Genomic DNA, 22,309 nt, shown 5'->3' with positions numbered 1-22,309 from the left:
TTTTTGTGGGGGGGCCAATGACAATATCACTGCATTTCTGACAGAAATCGCATTTTTGAGCCTTGTTAAGTAGATTTGAATCTAGCAAATTCAAGGGACGAGCTGAAATTCGACCTTGGAATTTCTTTCCTCTAGTTTTCGATGTACAGAACTGTACTGTGTCTTGTTTGATTGATTCCAGTAGCAAATTTGACTTTTACCTTTACAAGAATGACTGAATGTACGTATTGACAGCCTCTAACTTCAAATATGTAATACTCTCTTTGTTCTACTCCTTAACTTTCACCTCAGGCCATTTGATATCTTTATTTTGATAGCGATTTTCGCCAACTGCATGGCCTTAGCTGTATACATCCCCTTTCCCGAGGATGATTCCAACTCAACCAACCACGACCTGGTGAGTAAACAACTTAAACCTTTTGACCTTTTAGCATGTTCCAGCTTGACCCCTGCCATGACCCCGCCCTCACATTAACTGGTGTGTACATCTAAAGATGGATCTTAGGTCAAAGAGCATCTTCCACGGGGCGTATATGACATCGTTTAATGGACATTAAGCTCTTTTATTGTGTGCAGGTGTCTTTATAGAGCACATAGTTCTTGTGGCTTAAAAATATATAGTATCTTCTTTTAAAATAATAGCAAATGAGGACTTCTTTGGCAAGGCAGGCCGGATTTCAGTTGTTTCATAATAATTTCTCCCTTCGACAACAGGCGAATGTCTTTCTCTCCTCAAACAGAGCCGCGGCATTGTGATTATACGTGTATGTTCCTGGAAGGACATCGAGGAAAATCTGTCTCATTATAATCTCGATGATCTTTTCTGAGAACAGATGCACGCTCAGCTCAGACATTTTCTTTTCAAACTTGCTTCTCTTCCTGTCGACAAAGTGCTTCTCTTGTACAGTTTAAATTGATCTGATTTTGCACTCTTTAGATTTATATTTAGACAAGCGGAGCATTTGGATCGCAGATTTGGTGAGTTTGGAGGGGGCGGATGTTCTTCGCCGTGCGTTGGACCGAGAGGACGATTGTGAGTTGAGATAAGACAGCTGTTCGATCTTGTGGCGGAGTGGAGCTCAGCACGAGGGCTTCGTGATTTGTGAATAGCTCTCTTGGCTACTGGCATGGTTTAATTTAGTGATTTAAACTCAGACAGGAAAGAGAAACGGCAGGCAGAGATGTTGTATCCTGGGTTTTTTCCCACAAGCACTTTGGGGCTGCGTTTGATGAAGTGTTTCCCTTAACTGAGTTTGTATTGAAAGTTTCTTGAAATGTTCAAACTGTGCAGGGAATGTTTCTGATTAACTTTAATGTGCTTTTTCATTTGTAGTCTTACAAATCATCGCTGTCATGAGGCCGTGGGCCAGATTTACTAACGGCTTGTGCCAGCGCAAACCCTCTTTTGGTGTTAAAAACTATTGTCAGGATTTACTAAAAACATGCAGTGAAAAATTAGCGGCTCATCTTATTGCATATGCATTTGTAGGAGTTTCCCTTTCAGACACAGAATTTATGGGAGGAGAGTATTTAAAGGAATCATGCAAGGTGATTTACTGAGGTTTGCGCTAGTCAATTTAGCTACCACCCAAAAAAAGCATGTCTTTAACCAAATGGTCCGGCTGTGATCTTCAATTTGCGTGTCTAATTTGCCCTGTTTAGTAAATCTGGCCCCTTGAATCTCCATATTTCTTTTTTTTTTTTTTTCATAAATCATTACTATAATCATTATGTCTTTCTGTGGGTTTTGCAAATATTTAACCAATGGTAAGTATTAAAAAAGAGCTTGTGACTAATCCTCATAACTCCATTGGATCCTCAAACTGTTGGTTAAACCTCATAACTCCACACCGCCTCTATCATGAATGAAGTGCCGCGCGCAGTTTGGTCCGTCTATGCTTGTTTGCAATGCAATGGTAAATAAAGAGCTGTTTGTTTGATTATGTTCAGAATTTTCATATACTGTATGGCTAATATTTTGTATATTTGAGGAGCGGAGAAGAGTCCTAGTCTAGGATTTGTGGGCGAGTCACAGCCCATGCTGTCTAAAATAGCCATGCGTAGCACTTCATCTTTAATAACATGAGATTTTGGCCAAATGACAGAAAAAACTGAGCAACTGATGAAACCGTAATTCAATGCACTTTCTGTCTCAGATGCGGCCGTTCTAATGACGGACGAAACATTTGTCATACATTCACTGGTCAAAATGTCATTTTGGTAAAATGTCAATAATATATTGATACATGCAAGTGTCTGACCATATATAAAGCCACAATATAAACTTTTATAGTTACAATACAATATTTAATAATTAAAAAAATCATTTTCCCCCCATTTTCTGAAAAGTAGCAGTTTTGGACGTACTAGGTTTCCACTCGACGGCAATGAAATGTGACCATCTGCACCACCATTATGGTACAGTTCAGATTACTGTAAAGCTCACACTCAGCAGGGCATTGTTCTTACAGCGCACACATGTGACAACAATACACGTCCAACAAACATCCTTTTCGGTCGTTTTGTGGCGGCTGTGTTATATCATCCGTCTGCGGTCCTGTGTGTGTGTTAAACAGCGGTAGGTAATCGCGAGGCAAAATTTCATCAGAATCCCAGCAGGCATGATAACATACATCACCTGTTCTTTCACACGGATGAGCAGGGGTCATGCTGGGGAGCCTATAACCTATGGTTAGCATATAAACTGCACCATGTATGATCAAGGTCTAAAGATGTGCTTTTATCTTTGTAGATTTTTTTTATTTTTTTTATGTTACTAGGTAAAGCATCACTGTTAGTATTACTCATCCTTAAGGTTAGTGATTTAAATAAACGCTTTACCATAAGTCATGCTGTTTTAAGTATTTTGATGATTTTCACCTTGCGGATGATAAAACTAATAAAACAAAACAAAAATCTAGAGACCCAGGGCAGGATTCACAAAACTTTCTTAAAGCCCCCCGTGTTGAAAATCACATTTTTAATGTTGTTTAGATGTCTATGTGGTGTTTTTAATACACTTTAAGACAAAGCATGTGCAAATTCATTAGTCAACACCATTGCTGAGTATTTTCTCCTTAAAACTGAGGTGAACAAACTACCTTGTAACCAATCACGTCAATGTGCTGGCGGGCTTTAACATATCATCATTATTACTCTGCTGCGAAGCAGGGGAGTCTCGAGAAGCCAGGTTATCCCTGTGTATTTTTCTGTTGATATGAAAAATGGTTACGTATAGCAATATAGCTTGTATATTACGATTTTATGATGTTGTTCAAAGTGTTTCTAAAGATAGGCTACTGATTGTTAGAAGGCAGCTCACTGACTCTGAGATGGCAAATGGGAACATGGTTTGTGTAACATTAGCAGCACATTATTTGCTGTTTGATAATGTAGTCAAGCCAAAGGCTAAATCATATTAATTGCTTTTATGTGTCTGAAGTTGTAGAGAGCGATACATAAAATGCATTACCATTCTGATACATCGACTTGTGTATGAATTGACCAAGTGGATCTCTGAGCTGGTGTGAGTGAGTGGAGGCGGGGCTAATTTGCATATTCATTGATCTGCGTTTACTAAATGAGGCAAGGGTGCACAGTTACATTCAAGCTATTTTAAGGCATGAATAATTTTTTTTTTCACAGGAAAAAAAACCCAGTTTAAATAGGCTATGTAATTTTGTTGATCAAAGATGAGTTTAAAGGGATAAAATGATTGACTACGGGGGACTTTAAGACAAAACTTGAAGAATTTGAATTCATCGTAAATTACCTCTTAAAAGTTAGGATAACCTCCAACTTGTCTTAAATTAAAGTCATAAACAAACATTCTTCCAGTAACATTAATAGAATGTTTGTTCAAATAATTTTCACAAAACGTTAACATAAAAACATTAGTTAATTCAGTTATTGAATGTTTTTCTAACCCTTTTTTTTATGTTTTTGGGATATTACTACTATTACTGGGGATGTGCACGAGTACACTGAAGTGAAACCAGTGATCGCTAATATAAACAATGATCAGCCATGATTATGCGTGACATGACTTTTTGTTCAAGATAAAGAGAGAGAAAAAGAAAGAGTGATGGAGATGAGGAGAGAGCAGGTACTGGCAAATAATTTACTGCCCACTGACATGGTTTTAAAGCTATTGCTATCCAATGTTTTTGACCTTCAAATGTCTTGAAATACACATGTAGATTAGAGAAATCAAAATGAACCCCCCTAACCACCGCAAATTTGGGACCTTTGTGATTTTAAAATCGTGATATGGCCCTAAATGGCTTGCCCAAAAGGTTTTGAAGGCTGATGTCTAATAGAAAGCGAGGAATCGAAATAAATGGGTACAACCTAGCAGCACATTCCTACTTCTCATAATACCATGCAAATGAATTCAGAGACTGTCTATTGCTGATTTTAGCACCACAGAGAACACCTCATACACCACAGGACTGCATGAGAACTGCTTTCAAAGAACAGAGAGCACAGAAATAGCGTCAGTGGCACAGATCAAGCATTGTTACTGACTACAAGGCAGGTTGGTTGGTAATTCTCCTCTGAATGTTTTTTTTCCTCAGCTGAGCTTTAGTTTAAATTGTGGTTTCAGATGCAGCTCAGGGGAGTTTCATTTAACACAGACTCCAATTAGAGGGTTGGGCCGGTTTAGGATCAAGCGTCTCTTAGTCCTTACAAATTTTAAGTGTTTTTCAAAGCAAAACTTTATCACACAGCTCACACAGACAACCCATTTCCTCATCTGAGCAATATTTCCAGCTAATAGTTTTCCAGGGTGCTTTTAATCCTGATCTAGAGTGTGTTCATTATACGCAACACTCATTCAAAAATCAGTGAGATTTTTTTTGGGGGGTTTTAATTAATATTTTTATTCACCAAGGACGCATTAAATTGATAAAAAATGAGAGTAAAGATATTTATGATGTTCCAAAATATTTCAAGTAATTGCTGTTCTTTTGAACATTCTAATAAAGGAATCATGAAACAAATGTATTCCACTAAAACATTAAGCGTCTGTTTTCAACACTGATAATATTAAGAAATGTTTCTTGAGCAGCAAATCAGCATATTAGAATGATTTCTGAGGGATTGTGTGACACTGAAGACTGGAGTAATGATGCTGAATAAATTACATTTACAATATATTCAAATATTTACAGAAATATTTACAGTATTACTTTGATCAAATAAATGCAGCCTTAATGAGCATTGAGACTTCTTTCAAAAAAATGTAAATAATCTTACTGACCACAAACTTTTGTCTGGTATGTACGCGTAGAATGAAGTAGAATAGTGCCGAAATACAGTATGTGAAATGGGATAGACCTCATGTGTTTTAGTGACCACCTGTTCAACGCTACACAGTTATGAATAATGTAAATGCTTCTCAGTGTATATTACAGCAGCCATGCATCTTTTCATTCGCCATTCTGCCACTACTGAACAACAATAACATCTGTGCTGTGTTATGGGATGTTTCTATGCCTCTTTTTATGCATGAGTTCTCTGCTTATTAGGTGTCCTATTTCTAAGGGACTGCATTACCCAAAGGTCTCAGCTTTCATTTGGCCTTTCTAGGTGTTAAAGGGTTGAGTATTGAAGTATAGAAAGTGAAAACTCTCATAGGAGAGTTCCTGGTTCAAAACAAGCGGATTCATTTGGATTGTAAGGGTTGGTTTAAACCTTTTCTAACCCGTTCCATAAGACATGTAAACACTTGTGAAACATGTGAAAAACTGGAACTTTCTGTGCATGTTTAATGGCGTAGAAATGGCATAATGGCATATGACGCACGGAACGAGCTGTTGTTGAATATGTAAGGGATAATCCACGCTAGCTGTGCATTAAACAATTTTAATGCATGATGTGGAGGCGAAGAACCGCCCGACGCAAAGTGCATTCAAATCGTTTAAGGCACAGCTAGCCGTGGATTGTGCCGTTTATACCATGGTCATTTGCCAGAATTTACAAGTTAAAGCTGTTTTTGATGTTTGCAGCACAATATTTATCAGTTACAGCTCGTTAGATCTAGTATTCTGCCCATTTTAAATCAAACACAGGGATGTAGTGCGAATTACAAGATTACATTTATTTGAATTCTATTTAGAGAGAGATGAGAGATTTGCATGTGAAGTTGTGCTGTTACTTCAAAAACAGCGGTTAACTCGTCGCTGAGAAATATAGTGTAGCGAAGTCACGTAGCTATTTAATTAATAAGTCACAGGGTAGCGTTGATGTTTCTGTGTGTGTGCAGCGTAATCTCCGATCTATGTTTAAGCATATAAGCTGCCAATCTCTAAAGCGCAAGCTCAGTGAATTCTGCACTCTTGCAAAAAACTCCCATTATAATAAAAAAGTGTTTACATTTAGTTGGCTATGCTGAAAGAATTTGCGAGCAAGCGTTGAACAAAACAAAATGTATTTAGTTTTGCATTTTCAGCGGTGTTAAGCAGATTCTGATTAACTTACTAAGCATAAAAACACATCCGGAATGACCGACATTAGCTTCAATTAGCCGAAGCAAGTCGATCACGGGGATGAAGGATGTATGGCAGGGTGACGCAGTGTCTCATTTTCTTCTCAGGGAACTATGGTTACAGTTGTTAACCTGAGACGTTTCCTTTCGAGGGAACTTGTGCTGTGTTGATGACGCTTTGGGAACGATAATGCCCAAACGCTATGCTTACAAGTGCCTGTCCGTGTGAATACTGAGAGCACAACTAAGACATGAGCACCTGTGAACCCGGGGCAGTGCCCAGGTCCAGGTTGTAAAACCTTACAAATGTGAGTGGAGAGGACCAGTCTGTCGCATGCCACATCTTATAGGGATACCTCCTTACATAATAAGGCTTTCTACGCCGCCATACTCCTGTCCTGGCCTAAGAGCACCACGGAGGAAAGGTGTCACAACGGGTTTCTCCCCAGGGATACACCACCCAAAGGGACATGGTAGGCAGCTAAGGCCGCCATTTACACCTTCAGTGTGAAAGGGGATAACCTTGCGGAAAAACAAACCTGCAGTAACTCCAGCACTGTACCAATTGGGCAGTTAACTGTTTCCCACTGTCGAGATCCGCACCATGAAGTGAAAACATTCCGATTCAATGCATACAGTATCCTCGTGGAGGGAGCTCTGGAGTTAAGTATGGTCTCCACTAGAGGTCTGCACTCCCGCTGTATCTCGGGGTGGAAGGAAAGGTCACGCCTCCCAATTGAGACAGAAAGTTCCCCTTGACTGGAATCTCCAGGGGAGAGCTGTTGAGGAGGGACGCCAGGTCTGAGAACCATAATCGGCTCGGCCAGTACGGCACTACTAATAGTAGACTTATTCCGTCCCAACGGACCTTCTCCACAACTCCTGGGAGCAGAGCAATCGGGGGAAAAGCGTACACATGTAGCTTCGGCCATGTCTGTACCATAACGTCCAGCCCCAAGGGAGCTGGGTGTGTGAGGGAGAACCAAAGTGTGCAGTGCGTCGTATCCTGAGACGCAGACAGATCCACTTCTGCTTGGCCGAAAAAACTCCTATATAAGCTTCACCACCTCGGGGTGAAGTTTCCATTCCCCGGGCCTGAGCCCCTGCCTCGACAGGATGCTCCTAAGTACTCTGGTATACTGCTCTCAGGTAGAGCTGTTTTCCTTGGAACCACAGGAGAATCTGCAATAGCGGGCACGGACACAGACCCCCTGATGCTTTATATAAGAGACCACTGATGTGTTGTCTGTGCGAACAAGCACATGATGGCCTCTCAGGTCTGGGAGGAAATGCTTCAACGCTGTGAAGACAGCCATCATTTCTATTTTTGGGTAAACTAACTCTTTAATTAGATAAAGTACTATTACTAGAATAAAGTACTATAATTTTCAAATCATTTATTGCTTATCGGCCATAGATTAAAAATAATTGGTATTGGCCATAATTTAAATTTTGGTGCCTTCCTATTGTAAACCTTATTTAAAAAAAATAAAAAAATAAATGTATATGAACTGAAAGATTAGTTGAAATAGTTTCTACTATTTATAGAAAGACTTTTCACTATTGATTACTAGTGCATCAAATTAAATGAATTATAGCCTAATGCAAGCACCATATATTACAAGCAATTTGAATAACTGTTCAAAAACCTGAAGATGACTTGCATTTACATTTTGCACTTTTTGAAAGATTAGAACTTACATAATTGCATATTACAACTTTGCGTTGTCTATGGACTACTTGCACAACTGCTTCCGCGCTCTAGTTAGTACATATCGGAAGTTTCCGGTTAGAGCGTTCAGCGCGCCTCCATACATGAGAATGCAGGTTATCACTATGTTTTATGGCTGCCAGTTGATTAAAACAATGAATAATGATCTCTGTATTAATTATCTTGAGCCTGCTGAAATGTTCCTATAAACATATTTTCTTTCCAACTGTGCATTCTGAATAATAGATAGGCTAAATATATTTATCCACTAATCTGCAGCAGTCCTATGAAAATGATATGCCTGTATGCATATATGCTCGTCTTCTCATGAACAGTTTTTTATCTCTTTCTGACATTTCATACCTATTGGGTTTACATTTTTAAATGAAATTGACTATTAAAAGGATTGCTTGTGTGCGCTGGTGTTTATTCCAGTCTTTTAAAATGGGATGCCCGAGGTGCCTGTGACGATGTTAAATAGGCTGGGCTATTTAATCAATAACGCACACCGCGTAGAGGAGAATTATAGCATTTTGGGCATAAACATTTAAATAGTGAAAAGATCGACATTGAAAAATGACCACAGAATGATTGAAATATTTAATCCAAATAAATTAATGTTCGTGGTTCGTACTGATGTTATTCATCTGTTCTCACGCGGTCACTAGTTTAGACGAATACTGACACCCTATGGTAAAATAATGGCGTATTTTTAACAGCCACTGCTTTCTCAGGGGTGCGTTTCCCGTACAACGACGTAACACGATGCTTCACTACCATAGTACGATGCATCGTTGAAGAAACCAACTAGCTAGTCACGACTGTTTCCCGATTGTCGCAAAGTGGTCGTTCAACCACGTTGGTTTATGACGTCACGCACGTGGTGGAGTAATAACTTCTTTTAATGAAACTGTTTGAGATCGAATTAAAGCTAGATGTTTTGATATAAATTACAGACATGGCAGACTATTTCTAATTTTTCTCAGTTATTTCGCTTTATTTCCAGATTCAATCATAGGCTCGTTCTTACATAGTAGAGCACGTTCGCACATGCGCAGTCTTCAAAAACGGTGCTTTAAATCTCTTGACAAACTCAAAGACGTAAATGACATTTGTATGTATTCTAAATAAAAGACACAGGTTGTACCGAATGTCATCTTGCTTATTTTGCTCAAGATAAGGATTTATTAAGTCCACATGTCATGCAAACAAGAAACTATGCTTCTAACCACAGGTCGAGAGCTGTCGTTTCAACCACACAACTTTGCGATGCTGTTTGCGAATGTTCGTTGGAACGATGGTTTCGGGAAACACCGACTCGTTGAACTATGCTGATAACGACGGAACTTGCGAACATAGTTGGCTAACGATGCTTTCGGGAAACGCACCCCGGATCGGCTTGGATTGGATTAAAACTTCATGTTCCGATAAGTTTGGAAAATTCTGATCTTTTTTTTTCATTTTTTTTTTTCACATTTCTTAATCTTATTGCGGACACTCATTTTAGGTGGCGTTTGTTCAGCTCATTGACCACAGTACATTGAAAGTAAACATAACCGGAAATAAGTGAGACGTACTATTTCCAAACGGAAGTGCGTCACAAAGCTCAGTGCAAATGGTCCATTCCGACCCATTCGAATTTTGCTTCAAATAGATCATGCGTCAGTTGGCCAAAAAAGGAACATCTTGAGTCGAGTATTTGAGAAGCAGTCAACACATCCTGAAGCCCCAAGCTCTCTCTCCACTAATGACGTACAGTACCTGTCTGAGTCAAACTACAATACTTGTCTTGCCGTTACCCTTCCTTACATACGATATGCCACTCAGAAATGTGGTTTGCAGCATGTATGAGTAAGGAAAGCCATCATTTGGTACCTGGTGCACAAGGTGACACACAGCCTCTTTAGACACTCACATTTCTTTTTCAGACACAAACATAGATGTGGGGTCTGGAATAAGGTTATTCCTGGCTGTTTCTTGCACTAGATTGAAGGCTCCAGGCAGCTCCTGCTGAACACTGCTGTGTACGAGCGTGCCCTTTTCATAGCCAATAATATTCATATTCTCCAACCTTTACCACACACACACGCGCATGTCATGTTGTATATCATGGAGGAAACATTACATTCACTTTTGTGGTTAAATTAAGCTAATTATTATTACTACACCATCACGTTACCCCTTGCAGGCATCTTTACATGCAGAATAACTCTTACAAAAATACAATACATAGTACAGTGATTATAATTGGCTTCTGACATGATATTTCATGCTCTGACATACAGCATTTGCCTGCAATGTGACAATTTTAACTGCAGTTTCCCAATTTGTTTATAATTAATTGTGCATGTGTTTATGATCTCTTCTTTTTTTTGACAGACTACATGGATAATTCAGATATTAATACATGAATTTGTCACATTTGAGCGAACTACAAAAAAGCTAGGTTGTTACAGCACCTAAATATACGTTTGACTTTATAAATATGTACGGTGGTCTAAAGCTTTTCAGTGTTTCTCAAACAAGTCTCTTCTGCTCACCAAGGCTGAATTTATTTGAGTTAAAATATACAGCAGTGATATTTTAAATTTATTAAAATGATTTCTGAAGGATCATGTGACTCTGAAGACTGAAGTAATGATGCTGAAAATTCAGCTTTGCATCACAGGAATTACATTTTAAAATATTTTCAGTTTTTAAATGTTAATAATATTTAACAATATTACTGGTTTTACTATATTTTCATTAAACAAATGCAGCCTTGTTGAACATAATAGACTTTTTTCAAAAACATTTAAAAAGAATTCCAATCTTTTGACCACCAAAATTTTAACTTAAAATCATGTTTAATAATTTTTCAATATAGATTTGTCATAATTTACTCTGAGGTACTCAAACAACAACAACAACAACAACAAAACATAAGACCATGGTACCAGTGTCTGAAAGTATTTTTTTTATTTTTTTTGTATTTGTTATTTATTTATTCAGAGATATTATATGCCCCCTGTGGTGGATTTAATGGGACTTTTTTTTCTTTTTCTGAGGGCATTTTTTTAAACTATGTAAAACATGCACCATTTTTGTCAAATACTTCAACTTAATCTAAATAAATGTTCCATCTGAATAATTAATATGATTAAATTTAATGTTATGTATATGATTTTGTTCATATAATAATGACAGCATTGAGCTCTTTGTCTCACAATTTCAATTTGCGGACATTTTGATCACTTTTAGTGACTTTTTTTTTTTGCCTTGCATGTCAAGAAAACTTGGTTGTACTATGGTACTTTTTGATAGCAAATGTATGAATCTCTTTTCCTTTGGGGACCATGAGGTAGACCGCAATTTAGATTTTTCAGGTTTTAACATCATTATAAAGACAATTTATCCCTGCGAAAAAGGACAGCAAACATAACACACTCTGGCATACGTAAGCTTTACACCAGCGTTTTCACACAGTTGTCAGGTTTAACCTACATTAGAGTCACTGTGAGATTAAAATAGAGCAAAATGATTTGAGATGAAATCAGCCCCAAGCGAAAACTGCACCATAAGGGTGAACCAGAACCAGAACACGGGGTTGCTTTGAAAAACGCGAGACTCGGGCAGTGGAATGGGGAAAAACGCAAGGTCTCGAGACGTCTTTTAAAAGTTGAACTTCTTTTTACTTGAGCGCCACGTTTTTAGAACGCCATGTCATGCGCGAGACGCAGCAAAAGACGCAAGATGTGAGCGCAACGGTCAAACACGTCCGCCTAGCGCATTTACATAGAAAAAAATAATGGAAAAGTAATGCAGTGGAATGGAAAAAACGCGTTCAAGGCCACTCCCACCAGTGCTATGGATACGCTTACCAGAGTCGAATATCACCTTGCTTTAGAAGGAAATACTTCTTTGCAAACTTTTAGTCTTGATGGTGTCGACTTGTATTGTTCCCGGGTGCACGAATTCAAAGAGTAAACGTTTAGCGCGTCGTAGGTTGTAGGCAGCGGCTAAAGGCTGCAAAGAATCATAAATAGAGAGAACGTGCAACGGAAAATCTGAAAAACCTGTGTTTGTAGTCAACATTTAAAACTGGATGACCACAAACATAGTATTTTAGGAAATCTGAAAGAAACCGCTATCTGTCAGTTCCGCATAATGCTGTTTAAAGAGTAGGATAGTACATAGCAATTTTCAGTTTTAAGCCTAGCCTTACAATAATAATAACTGTTCCTTCAATAGCCCTTTGTTGATCTGACTGTCCTTGGGCAGGGATACAAAATGTGGAAGTATAATCTGTAGTTTTCACAAAAGCCCTTGAGCTGTCAGACACATGCAGCGGACTTTAGCTGTCAAATAAACATGATTTTCTCGGTCCAGCCATGTAACACGAAGAACGAGTGAACATTGTTCATTGGCATATACTACCGACATTGTAACAATACAAAGCGGGTTGAAAAATCTGTCAAGTTACACTTTAAGCATAAACCTGTTTAGGAGGAGAAGCCATAGACTTCTTTGAGGTAAGTCAGACGTGTGTGTGTGTGTGTGTGTGTGTGTGTGTGTGTGTGTGTGTGTGTTTGTGTCTGGCTGTGTCTCTGGACCCCAGTGGTGATGAAGGCTGAAGTGTATGTTTAATCACTTAGCTAACCGCTTATTTTCACCAGATGCGCAGACTTCCCAGTGCTCTTTATCTTGGTGTGTGTGGGTTTGACGCTTTGGAAAGCCTCTGTCCGTTCATGTGTATATGCATGTGAAATATTGATGGCAATCTTTGATTTTGTGTGCCACACTGAGTATACGTTTTATATGTATTTCGATTAGTAGGATTCTGTGTAATGGAGTGTGTGAAAGGAGAGAGAGAGAGTCATATGGAGTTTGGCGTCTAGTTTGCTCTCAATGCATTTTATATACATTTTTTAATATATTTAATATTTTCACTTATTGTTTTTTTTTCTTTTATTTATGATAACATGCATTTACAGCATTTAGTGAGGACTCCATGTAATGCAGTTTTCTATGGAAGCTTGTTTTCGCCCGTGAATAAAAAATAAAAGTAAATTTTATCTCACAATTCTGACCTTTTTTTCTGAAATGGATGATTTAAACGCAGTTGTGTGTTATAAAGTCAGAATTGCAAGATATAAACTCAGACACCAGTATGAAAATTAGGCTGCTGTCACGTTAAGAGCTAATGCACGGATCCAATATATTGATACACATTTTTTTTCTTTTTCTCAACTGTTTACGTTCACTTAAGACATAACTGACTATGTTTCTGAGGATCCTTGCCAAGATGGGCATTTTGACATAATTTTGTTTGAATATGTCCGTTCAAGCACAAGAAGACGTGAAAGTGAACACATTTTTTTTTTAATTTGCACTCTGGATGAGATGCAGATTTCTGGAAGGAGAAACGTCGTTGTGCACGTTTGTTTGTGTTCATGTTCTCAGAAGCATTGTTAGAATTCATAAAAATGTTACTGTCCATTTTCAATGGTTTTGGCATCAATTTACCCCCATAGCCACCAGCTGATTTACAACTTTTCATACACTCGCCAACACCGATTTTTACTCTCATTTGGCGAGTGTTCATTTTAGGCCTTATGTGTAACTATAGATAGTGCTGCTGCTCTCTGTGTAAATGCATCTTTGGCATCAGCACTCTGTCCTGGCTGAGTTTTCCTCAGGTGATCTCGTGCTCAGGCATAAACAAGCGATCTTGCTCATAGGCATCGAGTCAAGTCAGATTTCAGAATCACACTTACTAACATGCAGAGTCACTCGCAGGGGCTCACACGCACATAATAGATGCAGATACACCCATACGATAAAAGCCAATTTATTTTTGGTAGTTCCTGCAACTGCAAACAGGCTTTATTTGTAAAGGTGGCTGTAAATAAGTTGATTAGTGATCTAGAAAAAAGGATTCTGGATTATTATAAGGATTTCTGTCACATGTTGGACCGAAAGAATTGTCCATGTGTTAAGTGTATCATAACTTGCTTTAGAGAAGAAGCGCCTATAATGACTAACTAGCGACTTTTTTTCATTACAAAGACATCGCTAGATGCACTAGTAGTTTGCTAGATGTGTTCGAACTCTTGCTGTTCTGACTTCTCTGCTGACATTTGGATACAATTCAACCTTATTGGGTCTTTACTGGAATTTTGTTGTAAGATGTTTTCTGCATGAATGTAACATCCATTCACTTATTAGGAGTTAAGCATTTCTTAATGTTTGGTTAACTGGTTTCATTTTATATTTATTTATGTATGTATATGTGTATGTGTATGTATATGTATATGTATATGTATATGTATGTATGTATGTGTGTATGTATATGTATGTATGTGTGTGTGTGTGTGTATATATATATATATATATATATATATATATACATACATATACATATACATATACATATACATTGTATATATATACATACACACACACACACACACACACACACACACACACACACACACACACACACACACACACACAGGGGTTTAAAAAATGTACAAAATCTTACCAGCAGCTCTTGTCCATACAATGAAAATGAATGGCCATGGCAATCCTTGCTTCCCTTCCGTTCCACTTTCATTGTATGGAAAAGAGCTGCTTCTGTTCAATGAATTAAAGTTGGGTGACTAAATAATAGGGGCAGTTACAGGAACTTAGTTATAGGAACTAGCGACCAGGGCGGTTCCCAGAAAACGTAATGTTCCCCTAGGGCCATTTTCCTAGTTACATTCACACCACCAGTAGGAATTCGGAAGTGACGTAAACCGCCCTTGTTGTTGTGACTTTTATTTTTACAGCGTGTCAGGCGGGTGCTGGTGTTTTGCGTGTGTTTGGCCAATCAGCGTACACCTATGTCACTGGAAGTTCCTATTATGCTGGGTTAGACCTTACTCTGAAGTAGGAACTAATTGAGTTCCCCCAAAATGCGTTCCTAAAACTAAAATCATTCCCAGTTCCTGCGGTGCGAACTAGCTCTAGGAACTATGACAAGGTCCCTTCAGTGTGAAAGCCCCTAATGACAGAATTTGTGAGTGAACCGTCCCTTCAATGCCCTAGCTCAAATGCTTCTGCTATAGTTCCCATCTGTTCAATCAGGTACCACATTTTCAGGTGAAATTGCTTTGCTCCAGAGGTAAATGAAATCTGAATTGAATCTGAGATGGAGTTTTGAATGCAGTTGAATTGCATTATGATGATGTTTTGAGGGGGATCTTTGATCTTATTAGTATTCAGTCATGTATTGCATCTGCCTGCGTTCTCCCGCTGCCGCCCCCACACACTGCCCCTCAGTGGTCAGGGGTGGAACAGCGTGCAGAAGAACACCTGATTCTGAGCTGCTCTGCGTAATGTGAAGGGATGCGCTTGGTTGCTGGGTTACTGAGCGAGAGGACGAGGTTCAGGATTGCATGGCTATGAGAGAGAGGAGGTGGAATAGATGCTGCATTCATCTGGCTGTCTTTATGCATTCAAAGTTGATCACTGCAAGGTCATTTGAAAAAACGTCATATTTCTATAACGCACTTGTATTCAGGATCTTTTCTATTTGTGTTTCTTTGGCTGGCTGGCTTTTTTTCCTGAAGAAAAGCACGTCCTGTTCCGGGACACAGTTGTTTGTCACTCTTGTTTCACAAACCCACACACACACACACACACACACACACACACACACACACACACACACACACACACACACACACACACACACACACACACACACACACACACACTGTACAGTAGGAGGTAGAGGGGGAACTCTATGATGTGGTCTGCGCTCCCTCCAGCTTTCCTGGTGTACACTGACTGATCTATATGAGAGAGAGAGAGCGAGAGAGAGAGAGAGAGAGAGAGAGAGAGATGGAAGTGGAGGATGTAGAGATGTCTTAACGCATTTTTCATGTCACTCAGAAATACCAAGCTTCATCCATGTCGCAATGCTTCTACTACCATTTTTTACACATTAAAACTTAGGCTGAAACCCCTCATTTAGAGAGAGTGATGAATTATATTTAAATAGTATACATTAAGAAAGTATAAATGTTATATATATTTATTTATAAATGTGTGTGTGTGTGTGTGTCTATATATATATATATTTATATTTATTTTTTTATTTATTTATTTATAAATATATAAATATAAATGTGTGTGTGTGTGTCTATATATGTATGTATGTATGTGTATATGTATGTATGTATGTATGTGTGTGTGTGTGTGTGTGTGTGTATGTATAGAGTGTAATATTGATATTTTTATCAAGTTTGTATATTTAAGTTAAGTAATTTCACTTAAATGGCAATGAAAATTACCTATTAATTGTCATTTAAGTGAAATTACTGAACTTAAATATACAAGCTTGATAAAAATGAACATTCTAGGAGAAAATTTCAGATGGCACTTCATATATATATATATATGTATGTGTGTGTATATATATGTGTGTATATATGTGTATATGTATGTATGTATGTATGTGTGTGTGTATATATGAATGTGTATATGTATGTATGTATGTATGTATGTATGTATGTATATAACATCATGGTGTTAACATTTAGTTTATGCAATATATTTTGTAAGCTGCATTAAATGTTTTTTAAATGACTGATATAAGGACAGTCGATGTATTGATGTTTTGTTGCTAGATGGATGTAGTTCATGTGGTGGTATATGCCGCATATTCTGTTACTTTGAACAGAGGACATTGTGATGTTTCCGGGATGATAAACGACATGATGTCACACTGACTCATGTCACGCCAGCTATTCGCCACATGCACAAATGTGCCTGCTTGTGTGTGTGTGTGTGTGTGTGTGTGTGTGTGTGTTTACATGCTTCATTTCAAATCCTTTCAATTTCAATTCAAGAATTTGTTCATGCCAATATTTCTCTCCTCACATTTGTCTGTGAATCAGGTTATTATTAATAATTCCATCAGGAAATTTTCCATCCTAAAAGTTTCCTCATACACTGATTCAGTTTTGATTTTACTGTAATATATAGAGTTGATTTGCATTATGGTTGTGGGCTGATCTCAGATTAGTCAATGTAACTCGCAGTAACTTTGAGTGTAAAGGAATTTGATCCTCCTAAAATGTTTAATTTATTCTTTCTCTCTTCTGTGGAACACAAAATATGAATTTTTTTTTTAATGTTCATGCTGCTTTTTTTCCATGCAATATAGAGGACAAGTCATATGGAGCACTTTTATGGTGTGTTTGTGTCTTCATCCCCTGGTCATCTGCTTTCATTACATGGAAAAGAGCAGCATGAACATTTTTTTAAACATCCCCTTTTGCGTCCCCCGGATGAAAGAAACTCATGCGAGTTTGCAATGACGTGAGGGTGTTTTAAATATTCTTGTGTTAAATATTCCTTTATTAAGTGTGTTGGACACATGAGTCACAAAAACACCTCAGAGTATTTACAACTCATCCTTTGAATTCATAATTACTGCATTTGATTAAAGGATTGAGCCAAATCAATGTATGGCTGAAGATAGAGTTGATATGTTGCTCTTATCAAATATCCAGACAAATATGCATCAACACTAACCAAAACAATTAAAACAGACTTAATTAACATAAAAGGGATGTTGAGCTTTTGATGTTGAAGGTGAAATTTGCATGTGTGGAACAGTAGGGCATGTGTTTGTGACATGTTTTTGTTTTAGTAAACTAGCTAATGGTTTGTGTGTGTGTGTGTCTCACACGGTGTGTGTATGTTTGTGTGTGAGAGAGAGAGAGAGTATGTACAGTTAGTCTTTAGAGCATAAATAAGCAGATATGAGTCAGAGATATTTATGGATTGCCCCACAGGCCTCTGTTTTCCTCTCTCTCTCTCTTTCTCTCTATTCTCACACACATTACTGATGGATGAATAAAAGTAGAGGGGTAATGGATTGGGAATGCTGTATTACTTTGTCCTCAACCCCATATCGCTTAATGAAGCTCTCTAGCATCCATTTGTTTATTTGATATGTAAAATTGTGTTGTTTATTTGCATGATATGACAAGTTAAAGGCTGCTTCGTTAGAAATCCCATCATTTAAAGCGGCCATATTTAAAATCGGATTTTAAAACACCCTAGAATTGGAAGCAATTATGAAAATAAATGTTATGTATAGGCAATGGTGACATGCTGCACGATATTGAAAAAAATGAAATTGCGATATTTAATTTTTCTGCAATATATATTGTGTTATGAAAACAATTTCACCTGATGATTTGATTAGCTCTATTTGTAAAGAATTAACCATTCTAGGATGATTGGGGTGATTTTGTAGGAGAGTGCATTTATTAATTATTATTAAAATAATAAACAAAATACGAACAGAACAAAGATGAAATAAGCAGTGCTTTGTTTTTCAGGTAAATCTAACTATATTCAGGTACAGACAATGAATAAACAAATGTAAAATAACACATCATAGTCTTCACTGTATAAATTAAATATAATGAATACAATTTATCTTTGTTAAAGCTACAAAAGGGATTTTCTCTTTCTCTTTTGTTGTTTGATTAACTTTGGTGACACACAGCTGTGTATATTAGATGTATTAGGCCACTGTCACTTTAAGACACAATATAATCATGATATTTAGAGGAATGCTCTTTTATTTTATTTCCGTATAATTAATTAAAGCATTTTCATTGTTTATCATAATAGATTTAATTTTTAGGTGGATAAATGTGTGCTATACACACATACTGTATGTGTACTACAAAGTTAATGCATTAGATCTTTGGCAAGTGCATTTGTTTGTTTCATGTGCTTTTCTGTGTCATCTGTTTCAGATTGCCTCTTTGACATCCTGTAAATATCTCATATTCAGTGCAGTGACTTCCCTCCGCTGCTGTCACTCATATCGCTCTCTCCGTCTCTGTAGCAGCAGGATCAGTGAGCCCGGGTTACTCTTTTTCCCGCAGTAACAAAAGGCTCTTTTTCTGTTACACAGGGCTAAGTGCTTCATTCAGTCGTCTGTAAAATGTTGGCAAAACGAGGCCCACAGCGTGTATAAAAGCTTCCCAAATGTCCTTACACTTAAACGCACACGCACGCACGCACACCAACTAACCTCTTTCATTGTGCAACCTTTGCACAGCTGTCACACACACATAAAGGAGAAAGCTTGAGTCTCTGTGTGTTTGTATAAAGAGATGGTATTTGACAAGTTAAATGGCTGTGTCTAACACCATCAATGCACAGAAAACAACCCAGTAGCCACTGCCATGACTGAGCTGCATGCTGCAATGCTTTAAAAACAAAAGGCAAATCACTTATTTTCCCCCATGACACGTATTCAAGGGTCATTTCAGATGCCATGGATCGGTTTACGCTAGTACAGGTTCTCCAAGACACTGACTTAAAGGTATAATGGAGGATTTTTTACTTCCGGGTGGATCACCTATACTATTGGTCCTCCTAATTGTCAATCATTCTGGTGAATCAATCAAACTTATTCAAAAAGTGGAGAGGGCGGGTCTTATCTAAAATTCGGAAAGATCCTCCACTATACCTTTAAAGATGTCATGAAATGCATTTTCAGATCTTTATCTGATGTTTCTGGAGGTTAGCTTATGAAGTTAGCCACGTTTCTCAAAAAATATCAGTTGTTGATATCTTCTCAATTAATTTCTCTCTCCCTCTTTTGTCTCCCACAGGAAACAGTTGAATATGCCTTCCTTATCATTTTCACGATCGAAACCTTCCTAAAGATCATAGCGTACGGCTTGGTGATGCATCAGAACGCGTATGTCCGAAACGGATGGAACATGCTGGATTTCGTCATTGTTGTCATAGGGTACGTGTATCTGCTTATGTTTCAACATCTTAAGTTAACTCAAAGTTGTTGTGTTTTTTTTTAGAGACCAAAAAAAAGGCTTTTTCTGTCCCTTTAATTTTTTTTCCCCCAATATTATATCGTTACATTTTGCATTTATATTTCCGAAGCATTTTCTGGTAGTCTAATAATAATAATAATAATTATTATTATTATTGATAAATAATTTGTAACATTATAAAATAAAATATTGATCTATTTAAATAATAAAGGAACATACAAGCATGCAAACATTTGGGGTCTTTAAGATTTTTTGTAATTATTCAGCAAGGACTAGGCTGTCAGAATTAACATGTTAACGCATGCGATAATTTTATTTGTAGCTTCAATAAAATTAATAAAACAAATACTGTAGGGAAGACTGAAGTGTTTGATAACTTTATTTGATAATTTCATTCAATTTCTACACATTTCCTACATGTTAATTAAAATATACTGTTTTTATGTTGTTTCTACATTAATTCAGAGATTAAATGTGAAATTATTACAATTAAAAGCTTTAATGTTAGGTGCATTACAGAAATGTGCTATTAGTTAGTTACGTTTTTTAAATCGATTGACAGCACTAGCAAGGACACGTTAAATTGATCAAAATCGACAAAGACCAGACCAAATATGCCAGTGTCTTACTCGTTTTCTTTCTCTTTTTTGTTTTGGTCTTTCTTCCCAGCATCCTCTGGAATGTCACTTTCACTAATTTTCCTCCTTTGAGGCCCTTCACCTTCTCCTCAACTCCCAAAACACACACACACACATACACACACTCCTCATGCAGCTAAATGACCCAGAAAAGACCCGTAAAATAAACCAGTGACGTGAGCTGCTGTCTCTCTCTATTCATTATAGTCATTGTACAAGCCTCTTTGGAGCATTTCTTGGTTTTAGATTAGAGTTCAGCGTGGACTGTATTACTCGCTCTTTATTTTCAGGTGAAATATATATTTATATAAAATAAAAATAAACACTTCCTGGCCAGTCTTTTTTGAAGATGTAGAAGAGGAAGAATCCTTGAGTCCACCTCTTCCGGCTGGTTTTTTTTTAAAGTGTTTTAATTTCATGTCACTTTCTACTGTACAGTATCAGCCTAAAAAAACGTGCAGAAGCCTAAAGATAAAATGAGGAACGCCTCTCCTCTTGTGTCCGTGCCGCAGGCCTGTGTCATACCGCATTCAGAAGCGGTGTAAGCAAAAGCAGCGTAACTGCACCATCAGGCTCACGTTGTGCTTTCACACTCACAACTGCCTCACGGTAAAGTGTTTCTGGGTTTCTACAGCCAGCATTTGCTTTAATAATGCCTATAAATTATATGGTTATCGTGAGTGTTCCATTTGAGAATTATTACAAACTTGATATTCATGAAATGTAATTAGCATGAAGAGTGAGATCACATATACTGTACATCCAAATGATAATTGGGAATATTCTGAGTTCATTATTCACACGCTTGATCTGTGGCATCTATGGCTTAACGTTGATTACTACAAAAAGATATTCTTCTAGACTCATCCTTCATTTTATTAAAAAAAGAGCTAAAATTAAGGAGGATTAAAAAAAAAAAAAGAAGAAATGTGAAGTTTATGATTTTATATTAAAAAACTTGAATTAATTGTTCTGTTAAAACTCACTTATTTTTTGAGCAAGAATTTCTCATTAATTTTATGATCGTTTTAAGATTTGAAACATGGTTTTAGTCATGGTGACACAATTGTAAAATTGGATCTAACTTTTCACAGAATAAGTGTTTTTAACACTATGGACACTATTGTGTCTTGTGGCTATACTTTTAAAACATTTATCATTACGGATTGACCCGATTCACTTCCATGTGTCTCCATCTTTTTCTTTTTTTTTTCTTAAACTTTTAATCAGCAAAGATGCATTAAATTGATCAAAAGAGACAGGGTTCCTACACAGTTTGGAAAAGTATGGACAAATATTTGTGTTTCTAGACTATTGCGTTTAGTTTTCTAAAATATACAATTAAGAATTTCTGAATGATAGAATGATTCTGAAGGATCATGTGACACTGAAGACTGGAGTAATGGCAGGAATAAATGACATTTTTAAATGTATTAAAATACAGTTATTTTAAATTATATTAATATTTCACAATATTACTGCTTTTACTGTATTTTTGATAAAATATGTACAGTCTTGGTGAGCAGAAGAGACTTCGAAACATTGAAAAAGCGTACTGACCCCAAATTTCTGAAAAGTAGTGTACACCTTAACTCTTATTAACCCCTGGATTTTC

At 37.3% G+C, this 22,309-nt stretch overlaps 1 protein-coding gene across 1 annotated transcript in view; it reads left to right on the top strand.

The window, feature by feature from the left end:
• The window catches only part of cacna1da (calcium channel, voltage-dependent, L type, alpha 1D subunit, a), an 87,246-nt gene that overhangs the window by 7,416 nt on the left and 57,521 nt on the right, over positions 1–22,309 (top strand). Inside the window, exons 3-4 of the mRNA XM_084394623.1 lie at positions 292–397; positions 19,877–20,016. Coding sequence (XP_084250749.1) covers positions 292–397; positions 19,877–20,016 — 246 coding nt within the window. The remainder of the gene's footprint in view (positions 1–291; positions 398–19,876; positions 20,017–22,309) is intronic.

Source organism: Rutilus rutilus (genome assembly GCF_951802725.1).
Source record: "Rutilus rutilus genome assembly, chromosome: 22".
Classification (NCBI taxonomy): domain Eukaryota; kingdom Metazoa; phylum Chordata; class Actinopteri; order Cypriniformes; family Leuciscidae; genus Rutilus; species Rutilus rutilus.
Note: the sequence above shows the minus strand (reverse complement) of the source record. Positions and strands in the feature narration are given on the sequence as shown.